Below are 16,345 nucleotides of genomic sequence, written 5' to 3' on the forward strand. Positions count from 1 at the left end.
AGGCTTTGTACTTCAGTTCATTTTGAGAGATTCAAATGACGTTGAGACCTTTTGTTTCCACAGAATTCAGGGGAGGGTAACTGGAAGAATGCGTGCATCCCGGAGTTGATATGGAGTGCCGGAGGACTGAGGGTGCAAAGGGAGAAATATTGGAGAAGAGGTGCTCAGTAACAGAGAGACCATCAACCTGCCTGTGAGGTGAGAACAAGACCTTGTGCTTGGAGCCTCATCATGGGATGAGACAATAATGTTGAGCTTTAGGATTACTCAGAATCCATGAGAGCCAAATCTGATGCTGGAGAGCCAGCTCATATGAGAGAGCAGTACTCCATTGAGCTGGGGACAAAATAATTGTCGGCTGTGAGTGGCTTTAATACTCAAGGAATTATTTGGCAAAATCTACGCCCAGTCTGTGGCTCGTTTTAGAGACCAACTTTGCTACGCGGTCGTCCCAGGAAAGCTCATGGCTGATGATGAGGCCGAGAAGTTCAAGAGATTGAACCTCTTCCAGTAGCTGAGAATAGATAAAGATAGGTGGGTTCGTTTGCTGATCCTTCCGAAACAACAGGGTGAGAATAAGATTTGCCAAGATTGAAACGAGTGTTACATTTATTACCTCCACCACCGAAGGTATGTTTTCAATCTTGCTTGTCTGTCTGTCTATCTTTGTCTGTCTGTGGGCAGGATATCTCAAATAATTGTGGATGAATTTGACTGAGACTTGGTGGACAGGTTGGGTGTGTGACAAGGACAAATCGATTGCACTTTTGTGAAGGTACAAATCCGGATACAGATACGATAATTATTTAAGTGATTCTTCACCATTGAGAGATCATTCCAACAATGATATATAGCATGATATCTCAAAAGTTGTGGACGGATTCGGACAAAACTTGGTGGACATGTTGGTTCGGTGACACGAACAAGCCGATTAGATTTTGGAGGTCTAGATGCAGATCTAGCCTATCAGTGGGATAATACAAAATATAAACTGTTCAGTCTGGTGAAGGTATGCATTCTCCCGAGTACTGTTCTAGTTATACTAGCATCTAATCAAATCGAGATCGGAAGGGAGCGGCCCAGCGGCTGTCTGCCTGTCAGTGGGACACACGGTGGGATGGGGGCTCTTTCCAACAAAATGTGGAGTTATCTACAAACATGGAGAGCATTTTCCAGAACATTTGAGTGTCGATTATTTAGATTATGAAGAAAACTGGGCCCCAGGTACTTCCTCGATGGATTCCTACACACACCGGTAGTGTTCTTTTGAACATATTTCCTTGAAATAAAGGAAGTAAAAATGATGTAATTAACAGGTTCCTTCGAAGTGGGAGAGTTCTGTCCTTTTGAACAAAGTCAACTATTGTACAGTGTTCCAAAAAGACCTCGACAACTTTGGTTGTTAATACATATAGTACCACAATTGATACAACTATAATCTTTATTTTGTATGATATAGAAACTCGTAAAGTTTTCTTTACTTTCAGGTCTGTTGGTTAAATGTAAAAGAAAATAATGGCGATTCCACAGGAGAAAGCTCTGTGCGTTGAATGGCTCATCGTGAGAAAATCCGACATGCAAGTTCAGCGTAATTTCCGTACAAGATATGGAAGGAATCCGCCAGCGTGGGCAAGTTTCAGAGAGTGGGTACAAGAGGTTTAAGGAGTCTCAAAGTTGTCAGAAACAGAAAAGTATCGGTCGACCAAGCACAAGTGTAGCAGACGCTGAACGAGTGCGTGAATCATTTCAACAAAGTTCCAGAAAATCAATTTGATGCACAGCCAGAGAACTGGGACTACCAACTGCCAACTGTTCACAGGATTTTTCAAAAAAGGCTGAAGCTTTATGGTTATAAGGTGCAGATTCTGAGGAACTCAAAACAAATGATGACTCAAACGCAAGTCGTTTGCCTTGGAAATGTTCAATCGCAAAGAGGATGACGAAGACTACCTGGAAAAGGTCATGTTCACAGACTTAGCTTACTTTCATGGATCTGGAAAGGTCAACCGGCACAATGTGAGGATCTGGGGGCTCGGAAAACTCCCACGTGGTCATTGAACACATACGCAAAAGTGCAAAGGTCAATGTGTGGTGTGGCCTTCTCCATGACCACTTGGTGGGCTCGTTTTTCTTTGTGGAGGATACAGTGACCTCAAAAATGTATATGAACATGTTGGAAGGATTCGCCTTCCCACCGATTGAAGACCTGCAACCCGATATCATTTTTCAACAGGACGGCGCTCCCCCTCATTGGGCCTTAGTCGTTTGAGCCATCCTGAATGAAAGATTTCCAGTTCGCTGGATTGGCCAAGATGGAGCAACCCACCTGGCCCCCACGATCACCAGACTTGAATAACCCCTTTGATTTTTTTTTCTGTGTCTACAAGATGTTGTCTACAACGTTAAGGTGGCAACCTGCAGGATTCTTCATTCTCGGATCACAGGTGCATGCGCATTGGTGGACGCAAACATGCCGAGCCGAACATGGCAAGAACTCGTGTACCGCCTTTATGTCATGCGCGTGACAAACAGAGCTCACACTGAAGTGTATCGATGGGGTGCATAAATCTATATGAGTTTATTTATCATATAAACCAAAGGGTATCATCGTCTCATTTGTAGTTCTAAATATATTAACAACCGAAGTTGTCCGGGTCTTTTCAGAACACCCTCCATTATGGTAGCCCAGGACCACTTCCTCTGGGAAGGCTAAGGGAAAACCACCTGGAATATAACTTGCAGGTATACAATTGCATAATCCCCTCTCCTGTCCGATTAGATTAGACGGAGCAAATAACCTACTCGATCATAAATGAAGTATAACCCTGATGTCATCCTTGAACTGCAGGCTAAATATTTTAAGTCCAGTATTTTAAAATATTGCAATTTTTAGTCTATTAATTTATTAATATAACGATTTGAGGAGTCATGAGACTGAATAATAAGTATTTCCATTCCTGGAGACATCTCAACCCAAATACGAAACCCGCATCCCTTTTATTTCCATCTTCATATCACCATATGTTTACGTTGCTGACACCTCATGTTATTCATCCATGTTGTATAAAGCCTGTGGCTGCTGGTTGCGTCATTGGTGGGAGCACGACTGTGCCACTGATGCAGTACCCCCCTGTAGGTAAGGGCAGGAATTTGTAATTTGCTCATGCTGCCGACGACAGCTTGCCTACTCTTTACGAAGGACACCATGGGATCATTAGCGCACACCAATAAATGTTGGCAGACGGGACACCCATCTGAGGGACGACACACTCATTGATGAATCACCCTGCCTGTGAAACACCGACATGACAGTTTATAGCCGAGTCTGGATTAAAACCCAGGCTAAGCAGCTGAAGAGGCAAGTGTGCATACCTTGAGGACATCCTGCCAGCCGCTCATGATTTTCACTAAAACAGATCAATACTAGAACGGGCACTCATAGAGCGCATACCTTCGCCGCCACAACTTTTTTGTTCTTGGTATGAGTGTGGGGAACTGGTTTCATATGAATGGTCTTATGACACAAACCACATATCTATAATGTCATGACGCCCCCCCCCGACTTTCGGGGGCTACGGACGAAACAACAATCAACTCACGTCGTTTTGGCGAGTCTTCACTCGCAATCTCGGTGAATACAACGTTTCAACAAGAGAAGGTAATCTCGTTTGATGCTGGTTTCATGCAAATCGAATAAGAATTGACTGAGTTATACCGAAAACCGCATATTTTTCAAGGGCGTGAACCCCCCGACTTTTTACCCCAACCGGTGACATGTGTTATGACGTCATTGTGTCACAAGATTGGGCATTAAATTCTGAACATTTTGGTGCTGGGTTCATGTAAAGCGGACAAGAATTGACCGCGTTATGACAAAAACCGCATATTTTTCAAGGTCGTGACCCCCCTGACCTTTGACCCCTAACCGGTAACAAGAGTACGGGCGTCATTGTGTCATATTGCATATCACAAGATGAGGCGTTGAATTCTGAACATTTTGGCGTTAGTTGCATGTAAATTGAATAAAAATTGACCGTGTTATCGTAAAAAGACGATTTTGACCTTGACCTTTAACCCGAACGATCCCAAAATCTAATCGAATGCTTCCTGGCTAATAACCAATCATCCCACCAAATTTCATGCAATTCGGTTTAATACTTTTTGAGTTATACGAATCACAAGATAACAAATAAATAAATAAATAAATAAATACACGCCGACCAAAACATAACCTTTCGCAGAATGCGAAGGTAATAATAATACAAGAGTGCTTCAAATTTGTCAGGACTTTGTATATTCTGAACAAATCTCGAATGTAAAGTGCCTGTATATTAAAAAAGACAAACGTGGACCTTGCCGTACTTTTCAAGGTGCTCTCCAGCTTTGGACACACACTTGTCTGATCAGAGCAGAAACGTTTGTCGACAATTCTTTTCGACGTGTATGCGCAACCAGTGCAGGATGCAATTCATCAAAAGCATCTTGTTCAAATAACGGCTTTTTCCCAAGGTGTTCCTCGATTATGGGGGTCCTTGACGTGCAATCATCACCATAATGAGCAGCTAATCATCAGTGTATTTCAAAAGGATCGGTGTGCTTGTTTAGCAGAAACATAAATATTTGCTGTTCCGCCTTCCTTGTTCTCAAGCTTGCCACCATTTTCATATTCAGCAAATGCATCAAATCAGAAGACACGTGATTATGGGTATAGATTACCCACACGATAAAAACAATTCCCCAAAAATAGAACCACTGGACCTGGAGCTTATCTGAGCCCTGGCCTAATGTTGCAACCAATATCTGGTAGCATTCTGACTGGTGAGTCTGGAGAAGAAGATTTTTTGAAAGAATTTATGTGATTTTCACAAAAATTGATTCAACCGGCCATTTTGACATTTCCAGTCACATGATCAGCAAGACCTCCACAATTTAACACTCCTACTCTGGCCCAATGTTGAAACCAATATTTGGTGGCATTCTGACTGGTGGGTGTGGAGGAGAAGATTTTTGAAGGAATTTACTAAGTCTGTCATTTTGACCGACTTAAATGCCACTGCATATTTCATAAACAAAAGTTAAGGACCAATTTCAATCACCCAAATAAATTATGAAGACTTAGAACAATGAAGAGGTGAATGGAAAATGTTTTGCAATAATGAATGAATGAATAATAAGGGAGAAAAAAGGTAATTTTGACTCTTGTAAACTCCAATGAATTAAAGGACAATGAGGGAGGGAAGTGGGTAGGAAGCTTTTGGCTCTCGAGTAAATAATATAATTAATACAATAAATTTACTTTTATATTACGTAGTGGGCATCAATAATGCCTAAAGTTTTAAATTTGTATTAAGCAAATACAGGACTTTCAAAAATGATGTAATCCACCCCCCCCCCCCCGAGTGTTCGGCGCATACGCGCAGAAACCTGGAAATAACGATCCTCAGGGCAGGTTACCTGCTATCATTCATACGCGATAAGGATTGTTACCGGAAATGGCTCAACAATCTTCTAAAATAAGCCAAAGATACTTGGAAAAGTACCTGAGACAAAGCTGGGTTCGGGTGTGCCTCTGCACAATGAAAGAGTGGGACGGAGACACCGTATCTGGATTGGGTGCTTCTGCATATCAATGGGAAGGACATATCTGGAGCTTGTGAATGCACAGAATATGTTAAAAAAAAAATCAACTTCTATAATTATATTTACTATAAGTAGCGGTGTGTGCGTCAAGTGTGTCATGTCAGTGTGTCAGAGAGAGAGAGAGAGAGAGAGAGAGAGAGAGAGAGAGAGAGAGAGAGAGAGAGAGAGAGAGAGAGAGAGAGAGAGAGAGAGAGAGAGAGAGAGAGAGAGAGAGAGAGAGAGAGAGAGAGAGAGAGAGAGAGAGAGAGAGAGAGAGAGAGAGAGAGAGAGAGAGAGAGAGAGAGAGAGAGAGAGAGAGAGAGAGAGAGAGAGAGAGAGAGAGAGAGAGAGAGAGAGAGATATTGAGATATTGAGATATTGCATGCGTGTCCGTCGTCGCTCGCTCGTATTAACAGGAAATGGTAAGAACCTGACTCCTCTCATCCAGGGATATTTCTCGTATTTTACATATTTCCGTGAGTCCGATTTGCATCCAAGAACACAACATTCTGATGAAGCATTTTAAATTTCCACTTTTTTTGTTTAAATGCTGAAAATTATGTTTAAAACTCCATTTCACGAACACCTTTCATGCGAGCGAGGGCAGGTTAAAGGTGTCCCAGCTCGTTGAAGTGAGTCACTAAAACGCACACAATGCACGCATGCGTGAAAGGCCTTGTTAGCTAGCATTATTGCATAATTTTGAAAGGCTGATAACTAAAAAAAAAAATTAAAAAGATTCGGAATTAAAACAATTCAGAAGAATTTGTCTGGAATGATAAATTAAAACAATTTTTTTAAATGGTGAATTTCAACTGATGGGAACTCAGAAATATTTCAAAAAAGATTTGAGTCTGTGGCTCTTTAAGGAAAATGACTGCGTTTCATTCACAGAATTAATCATGGTGAAGGTGAAGGTGAAGTATACATTTGGGGACTTTCATGATATTCTTTTTTGGGATCGAGGGAATCTATGGCAACGATGGTGTAGATAAATAAGACTTTTGGCAGACACGATCCCATTCAGTCGAAGGCAGGTTGGAATTGGGGAAGCCTTTAAAGGGTCCATGTAAGATGTCATCCTCCCTTAAAAATTTTCAAGTGCAACAAGTCAAAAGAAGGAGAATAATCTACCCAAGTCCTATGAAATGGCCGATGACTTCCAATGATGACCAAAACTCAGCTGCAGGTAGCCGGCGTTTGAAATGGCAGGGACAATAGAGATGACTCCGGTTGCCTTCACGGCAGTACAGAGCTGCATAGGATGATATTCTTCCCTACTTGGCAGTGGCCTTGGTTTTTTTTTTGTCAAGACATAATATCCAAGGCAACAGAGCGTACTATGAAAGAACCATTGGACCCTGACGGAGGCCGCTGAGCAGTAAAAACATGGGTCTGCGCTGACATTTGTGCCGTTGGTTCACCTTGAGTGGCATCGGCAATCTTTAGTGGTGTATGCGTTCTTCGGAAGTGGTAGTTACTCAAGCAAGTGAGTAGCAGCACGGGCACGACGTGCTGTGGGCACCGATAATCGAAAAGATGGCATTGATTACTTGTGCAGCTAAGATTTATCGGCACTCCCTTACTCTGAGTACATGCAAATCCGAATGATCCTCTCATTTTATGGGTCTGAGATTTTAGAACTTTGCAACAATCACGCCGACTTTTCTGGGTTACTGACCTGCACGACGGCATACTCCACAAGTGAGGCAAAGGTGAAGACCAGGCACATTATGAGCCACACGTCGATGGCTTTTACATAGGAGACCTTCGGAAGCTGTGCCGAAAAGGACATGCTTTCAGAGGACAAGCTGAGAACGGAGAAAATGCCTGCAATGAAGAAGGCAAAAACTATGGTCACATCATTACTTTCAAACAAAATAGTTTTTCATAAAGACCTCAATGTCACCAGCGCTTGCAGGCCTCAAAGGTATACAACAATGACAGACCCAACATGACAGGCACAATTACTGTACACCTGGTGGGATTGGGCATTCTGAATCGGATATATGATTTCTTGTACGACAGCCAGCGTTGGCCTCGGGTTGAGTTGAAAACTATTTTTGGAATTCATGCCACTTCTGTTTTTGCAGCATACACAATGCAGACCAATGATATTATGTGTAATATACACATACATACATCAATATAATAGCACAGGATGCACATTTGTAGATAGCCAGAAACCAACTATTACTACAATCAGAGGGCACTCCCACCCTGAGGGCAGGAGTACCTTTGTCGGCCCACCTTCAGTTGGCAATGTGCTACGGTATAATGTTTGAAAATAAATTTTATTGATCACAACACATCATACTCCAAATGAGAAGGCTCTATGATATTATTATGAACAAATACCAGCTGTTGCTTCGCTAAAGGAAATACTAAGAGGGGGAGCAGAGAAAGAGGGTGGAGAGAAAGAGGGGTTAGAGAGGGGATGGGTGGAGAGAGAGAGAGGGGGGAGGGTGGAGAGAGAGAGAGAGAGAGAGAGAGAGAGAGAGAGAGAGAGAGAGAGAGAGAGAGAGAGAGAGAGAGAGAGAGAGAGAGAGAGAGAGAGAGAGAGAGAGAGAGAGAGAGAGAGAGAGAGAGAGAGAGAGAGAGAGAGAGAGAGAGAGAGAGAGAGAGAGAGAGAGAGAGAGAGAGAGAAACAGAGAGAGAGGGAGTGGAGAGAGGAGGTGGAGAGAGAGAGAGGGGCAGAGAGAGAGGAGGTGGAGAGAGAGAGGGGTGGAGAGAGAGGGGGGCAGAGTGGAGAAAGAGAGGGGAGGAGTGGAGAGAGAGAGGGGAGGAGTGGAGAGAGAGGGGGGAATGGAGTGGAGAGAGAGAAAGGGGGGGGAGAGGAGAAGGTGTAGAGAGAAAGAGGAGGGAGGGGCAGCAAAAGGGAAGAGGGAACAGGAAGGCAGAGTGAACGGGGAGGGGGGGAAGGAAGGGGGGGGACAGAGAGAGGAATGGGAGCAAGGAGAGTGGAGGAGGGAGGGGAGAGTGAGGGTGGGGATGGAAAAAATGGAGAGAGGGGAGCGAGGAGGGATGACGGAGAGTGAGGAGGTGCTGGGTATGGAGGAGGGTTGTGGGAAGGGAAGACAGACGTGTGCTGGAGCATGAATTACAATTCACACTGTCTCATCAAAATAATTCTGCATATAATAACAATGAAGATGGAAACAAAATAATGTCTGAAATCCATTTTCTACCAGTCATACTATAAATACCATCCAGAATAAACACCGTAATGGAGATAAATGCCACCCAGACACATCTGGAGACAAACATCGCTTGGAGACAACCAACGTCCAGACATGTCCAGAGTAACAATGTGTGAATACAACTCTCTGGTCATTTATAAACATTTTTAATGTTCAAAATTTAAACTGTGGAAATGAACCGAGCGCGGACAGGATATTGACAAGTTTATGGTGCGTTGAGGCACCTGTAGCAGGATTCCGGGGTTTTCAGGATATTTTTATATATATATATATATATATATATATATATATATATATATATATATATATATATATAAATATATATGTACATATATATATATACATATATATAAATATATATGTACATACATATATATATATATTTATATATATATATATATATATATATATATATATGTACATACATATATATATATATATATATATATATATATATATATATATATATATATATATATATATATATATATATATATGTACATATATATATATATATATATATATATATATATATATACATATATATATATATATATATATATATATATATATATATATATATATATATATATATATATATATATATATATATATATATATATATATACTGTATTTATATTTATATATACTCTGACCCCACATTTTAATCTCTTCCCCAAAACGGTTTCCTAATCCATATTGTTTCGTGTGATATATGCAAAAAACCCCCAAACACTCTCCACAAAACCTTAGCACAAACAGAAAAAGCACTTTCTATTGTGACTCCAAAGTCCTTTTTTCCCCCACATTACAATGTGACGTCATCAACAGACGCAAATACCATTGGACTTAATGTGATCTTGTCAGGAAGAAAAGGGGTGCATTCATCAGAGGAATAGCAAAGAAATTTGACCAAAAACAGAGGTGCCTTGTCAATGTTTCTTTCACTCTATTTGACAAGCAATGACACACAGTGAAGGATGTAATTAAACATGTGATGTGTTTTGCTTTGCAGCAGTGATATATCATAATATTTGAACACAATGGACAGGAAACTGACAAGCTTGAAATTGATATTTGTGTCAAGTGCTCTTTTTTTAATGTGTATTTATTCAAAGTAAGCCTGATGAATAAGTAGATCAAAGTTTTCTGAGACACCCTAACTTTTTTGATTACCCCAAAATATCGATATATTCACAATCACAATGCAAAATAACTAATGCACGGTGTGCTGGGTTGAGAATAATTGGGATGCACAGATGTGTATGTCTGGTGTTGGCTTAATGGTTGGAGTGATGGGATTGGGATCCTCGGATCCTGAGTTGAAATCCCACTCGGCTTTTTAATTGTTGAATTCTTTAATTATTTAATCAAAAATTTAATTATTTCATTGGTGTGTTCAATTGCTGAAATAAAAATTATTTAATCGGTTGAATTAATACCAGGTGGGGTTGACTCTGCTTGTCATCTTTCCAAGGTCGGCAAAATGAGTGCCAGCTTGCTGGTATCCTGTGTCGAAGTGGCGACCTGTCCAGGATTGTGCCCAATAGCCAACCAAAGAGACTGATTAGGCAGCACGAACGCTCTGCACAGAGTACGGTCCCACAGACGTGTCGGAGAGAGTGTAAATATTATCTGGTGACGTATAGCAGGTTAAAGGTCATTGCTCCCAATAAATGTCAACAGTGGGGTTGTGGGAGGAGTGGGGTAGTGCAAGTCATGTGATTAAGAATGGACAATGCAGCAATAAAAGAGATGGTGAAGGATTAGAGACGGTTCTACAGTGTGCTACATGTTAGGCTAATAAGAACACTCATTTTCTGTGGGAACCTTTGAGAAAAATGAGAGAGACGGAGAGAGACACAGAGAGAGAGACAAGCTCATGCAAGTGCTGTGCGTTCTGTTAATAATAACAATTATCATCTGTGGGAACCTATTTTTTTGAGAAGAGAAGAAGCCATAACCCGTACTTGTAAGATGCAGGACCTATCAAAATTGTGGAATTGAGTGGCATTATAAAAAGGAAGAGTGCAAAGGGGAGAGAGAGCGATCGAGTGGGAGCATCATCGCACGAAGCCAATCAGAGCCGAATGTTCACATTCGAATGAATTTCGAATGAGCCAAATGAATTTAGTAGGCCTACTTGTGCAACATTTAACATCATTTTTGCATACCAAACTAACTAACATCAACCTATTTCATACCTGAGTTCCTGGGATTTGTCATTGGTCCAGTGAGTGAAAGCTAATCTCACTGACCAATCACAAATGGTCGTACAGCCACCGCAAAGGTCCATAACTACATGTCACGATAGTCAAAAACATGGCCGATGCTGCCTGGTAGCCCAAGCCTGAACGCCAGACAAAGAAAGAGGGACAATCCTAATGGTGGCAGAAGTACTGCGGCTGTGCTGATGGGTTGAAAACCCTGACTTGAGTTTGAATTTCAGATTGAAAGCATATAATACATCGAGTTTTTCACATCAAATGATGTTTCATGTTCCTGAATGGTGCAGGGAGCATTGTTAGATTAATTACTTCGTCAAGAGATCAATTATTGCAATGTGCAGTGTGATTATTCAGGGAGGGTTATACTCTGATTCGGGCTGGAAGGATGGCCTTGAGGTATGCACACTCTCCTCCAGCTATCTATTGTGGGCTCGAATCCCAACCCAGGAATGAACTATCATCCTGGTGTTTCACAGTCAGGGCGATTCATCAAAATCATGAATTCCAGTGTGACGGAATCACCATTTCTGCGAGACTTTTCTGGATTCAGATTCATATTTTCAAGTTGTATCCCAAAATGTCACGATGATAATGCTTTTGTAATGACAAACATGACCAATAGGAATGATAAGTGGAAAATAAATTCCAAGACAAATAGCACTTAATTAGTAATCATTAATTGAAATTGCGTGACGGAATCACACCAAAGGACATAGGTTACGGGTCAGGTCAGGTATGGGAGCATGTGCAGAACAGCGCGTCGCTGCGTCCACTTTCCGCCGGTACTCCAGGGGCCTCCGTCTGGCCATCCCCCAGGCAGATGCCAGGCCCATCCCCATCTCCTTGAGATGATGGTCAACCTGCTGCAACCACGAGGCACATGGTCGGCCCACTGGCCTCCTCCACTCATGAGACTCCCTCGCTGAGAGAATCTGGTGAGCAGGATCAGCGTCAGGAAAACGAGCCACATGTCCATACAGCCGAAACTGATGCTCACAGAATATGCAGGTAACAAATCTCATCCGAGTCTCTCAGCAACCGCTAGTTGGACACAAAATCTGACCAGCGATAGCCAAGGATTCTCTGATGAGACCTGGTACCAAAGGAATTAAGTCTCTGTCTCAGATCCTTGGTTAGAGTCCAAGTCTCGCATCCATAGAGCAAGACTGGAAGCACCAAGGACCTGAAGACTCTGACCCTCATCCTCCCGCACAGGCACCGGCAGCACCACACCCCATGATCCAGTGAATCCATGACTCCCCAGGCCCGACCCAGACGTCTATTGACCTCTGACTCACAGCCAGCAGAGACATGAATATCACTGCCAAGGTAAGTGAATCTCTCCACGACCTCAACATCCTCACCACAAACAGACACAGACAGGACAGCAGCATCCAAGATGTCACCGAAAGCCTGGATCTTAGTTTTGACCCAAGAAACCCGTAATCCCAGCGGCTTTGACTCCTCATTCAGCATCTCGAGGGCCCCCAAAAGGATATCCAAAGTCTCTGCAAAGATGACTGCATCATCTGCAAAATCAAGGTCCGAGATCTTGACATTCCCAAACGATGCACCGCAGCTTGATCTCTCCGACATCCTCCCTAAAATCCAGTCCATACAAGTGCTGAAAAGTGTGAGGACCAGTACACACCCCTGACGAACTCCAGTAACAACTGGAAATAAGTCAGAGATGGTACCACCACACTTCACAGCACTCTCAGTACCAGAGTAGAGTTCAGACATCAGATCGATCAGTTTTGGTGGTACCCCACGAAGACCAAGAATCCTCCAGAGAACAACCCGATTCACTGAATCGAACGCTTTACAGAGATCAACATAGGCTGCAAGCGCCGAAACTCTCGTCTGCGTTCAGCGAGGACACGAAGAGCAAGGATACGGTCAATCGTTGACCTCTTTGGTGTAAAGCCTGACTGCTCTGGATGCTGGTGCTCAAGCAGATGGTGGCGAACCCTATCAAGAATTATCTGAGCAAAGACCTTGCCCGGCACTGAGAGCAGCGTCACCCCTCGGTAGTTGATGCAGTCTTGGCGATCACCCTTCCCTTTCCAGAGAGGAACAACAAGGCCTCTCTTTCAATCGGTTAGGATGATGCCTATGTTCCAGGCAGAGCACAAAACTGCATGCAACGACACGAGTGCAGCATTTCCACCAGCCTTGAGAAGTTCAGCATGGATGCCACAGATCCCTGGAGCTTTGCCCTGTTTCAACTGGTTCACCGCAGCCCGTGTTTCCACAAGCGAAGGTGGACCACAGTTGATTCGAGGGTCAGCATCAGGGATTGTAACACCCTTGACGTCCAACTCGACAGCTGGGGGATCAGCCTGGTACAACCGCTCAAAGTAACCGGCCCAGCGGGCCTTCACTTCAGACTCCTCTGTCAAGAGCCTACCACTCTCTGCTCTAACTGCAGTGCTCCGAGGGATGGGCTTGGATGAACGCAATGCGCGAATTCCCCTGTAAGAGGGACGAGAATCACCTGTCCACAGGTGATGCTCTACCCCCTCACAGATTCCTTGTTCATTGGCCTCCTTGTCCACCCTCAGTGCATGTACAGTTTTATGCCTCAGCTCCCTGAACAGCTCAGCTCTGCCATTCAGCCTGGCCCTGCAACTCTGGTCAATGGTATCCAGTGTCCCTTGAGAGACAAAATTCTTCTTTGCCCTGCGGTGAGCTCCAAGACATCCACAGGAAACATCAAGGACGGTGGTCATGAAGGCGCTCCACAACTCTTCAGGACCCCCCAAAGCACCCAGACCCCCCAAGTGTCCACTCAGCCTGTTCGCAAACTCCTCAGCTACTCTCTCATCCCTGAGTTTGGCAACATCCAGCCTAGGCTGGGATGGTACCATTCTCCAGGATTTAAGGTGCAGCTTTAGAGTTGCTACAACAAGCCTGTGGTCAGTATTGAGGAACTGAGCACTCCGGTAGACCCTGCAGTTCTGGATCATCCTCCAACGACCGTCAATGAGGACATGGTCAATCTCCTTTGCCACACCGCCAGCGTTGGAATACCAAGTCCAGTGATGAGCTTGTGGGCGCTGAAACCATGAACCAGCCACCCTAAGTTCATGACTTCTTGCAAAGTCAAGGAACTTAGTGCTATTCTGGTTCATAGTTCCTGACCCATGGGGACCAACACACACCTCATAACCGTCCCTATCAGTTCCAGTCGATGCATTGAAATCCCCCAAGACTAGAAGTGCATCTCATCTGGGGCACTGATCAACCACAGACTCGAGCGTGGCGTAGAATGCGTCCTTCACGGTGAGATCACTCGCCTCAGTCGGAGCATAAACAGAGTCCAGGGAAATGACACCTAAGGAGTGACGAATCCTTAATCTCATAATACGCTCGTTGACCGGTGTTACCTCAATTATCATTGTGGTCAGCTTATTGGACACAGCTACAGCAACTCCTTGGGTATGGTAACCATCAGAGCGACCAGACCAATAGTAGGTGTAACCACCCACCATTATCTTGCCGCAATCCGGTCTCCGAACCTCAGAGAGAGCTGCAATCCCGATGTCCAAACGCTTGAGCTCAGATGATAACAGAGACAGGTGATCATCCTCTGTTTGGGATAGGACATTCCAGGCACCCACCCGAAGGGACCGCCTCAGGTTAACCCACGGAGACCGCCGTCTCCTTGGGGAAGGTTGCGGGAAGGTATCTTTATTACGAAAACTCTGTTCGTATACCAAATTCTTGCAACTGCGCGATACATATCGCAAAAGCTCAACTGATGAACTCATGAATTTCACCCGCTTTCTGCTCGAAAGTAGTCTCATCCAATTTTCATGGCCGGTAAACTGTCGTGACGGAATCACAAAATAGCCAAAATATCCAATCTCCGAATACAGGCTCAACATATTGTTCATTGCAAAAAAATGCAATAAAAGTTGAAAACGAACGAAAAGGGTGTTCGTTCTCTCTTTTGGTATTTTATTGAAATGAAAAACTAATTCTGCTGTCGTCAGAACGAAATTTTTTTTGCATCGCTTGTCCAGTTTTACGTGGAATTCATCAATGTGCATGCCGTCCCTCATCCCTCGGATAGACGTTAAATTTGGCGACTAATTTACTGGCATTATTTGGTGGACGTTGAAGACCTCACTGTTTCCTTCGCGAAGAGTCGGCGAGCAATCGGCGGCACCTTGAACACATCACACATTCCTGTCCTAACAACTGCGAGGAAGACAATGGCAAATCAACCAGCATAACCCTTGCCAAGAAACTGCTTTGGCAGCACCAACACACTATAACAGAGGACGGTACATCAGAATCAGAATAGATCGAGTGAAACATTTGGCCGAGCATAAAATGGAGAGAATATCGTGCAGCTGTAACACAATGCTCTGCAACACAAAAAAACAAAACAAAATTGAGACAAAACTTATGTGGCGACGCCATTACAATCTTTAATAAAATAAACTCCAGGACAGCACACAAAACAGCCGGATACTGTGTTTACATTGATTACAAAGAGAAAGGATTGTTTGCTAAGAGGAGAAAAGGGAATGGAGCATCAAGATTGGGCCTTAATCAATGTCGTGTTGTATTCGTTAGTTCTTTTTATTTTTTTCTTTGCAAAGGCTCGGGCTGGTCCCGTGGTGGAGCAATGAGCCACACAAAGAGAGATGTCCATAAAAGAACTACAGGTGGGTCGATAACCGAAGAGAGGAAACTGCTCCCGGAGCACAGCCTTCTCGAGGTAAAGGTGCCTCCCGGCGTGTGTGGAAGTTCGTTTTAGAAAGAATTTGTGGACAAAGATAACATTGGGGTACCGAGTAATTTCCGCAAAATATCGTCGCAACAATCACGATGATCAGCATATTCTCCGGACTACTTAGCGCTGTCGCTGTCATCATCACAAATGACGGTGTCCCCACAAATATCCCAACAAAACTCCATCGGTGAGTGAGTATCCACATTCCCTAGTTCTCACGGCAAATACGTGGCGACCCTTCAAGTCTGCCAAATGTTACCCCCTCCGTTCCCTTTGTATTTGCCTTCCGTGAAAAATATTCGCTGTACCTTTCGTGATACACAATAATCTGCATGATGAGGACGTGCAGTTCTTGTCTAAGTGGTACTATGTCTTTGTTCTTATGAACGGCATTTTGAAAAATCACAGTCTCACCAAAAATAATAATAACCTGAGGGGTCGTAATAATAACCAGGATCATTGAGCTTCGCTGATACGTGATAAAACTTAGAGCAGCATGATGAGCTGGAAGCATTCATTTTGAGCATTTCTCAGATTTCTCAAGAACCATT

The 16,345-nt window shown here is 43.4% G+C and overlaps 1 protein-coding gene across 4 annotated transcripts in view; it reads right to left on the reverse strand.

Moving 5' to 3' along the window:
- LOC147008981 (glycine receptor subunit beta-like) overlaps positions 1-16,345 on the reverse strand; it is a 144,950-nt gene that overhangs the window by 26,756 nt on the left and 101,849 nt on the right. For all 4 annotated transcript variants that reach the window (XM_085864645.1, XM_085864646.1, XM_085864647.1 and 1 more), the window contains one exon: positions 7,301-7,449. In XM_085864645.1, coding sequence (XP_085720771.1) covers positions 7,301-7,449 — 149 coding nt within the window. The remainder of the gene's footprint in view (positions 1-7,300; positions 7,450-16,345) is intronic.

Source organism: Eptatretus burgeri, chromosome 18, assembly GCF_056783735.1.
Source record: "Eptatretus burgeri isolate ZD-2024b chromosome 18, Ebu_testis_v1, whole genome shotgun sequence".
In the NCBI taxonomy this organism is placed as follows: Eukaryota; Metazoa; Chordata; class Myxini; order Myxiniformes; family Myxinidae; genus Eptatretus; species Eptatretus burgeri.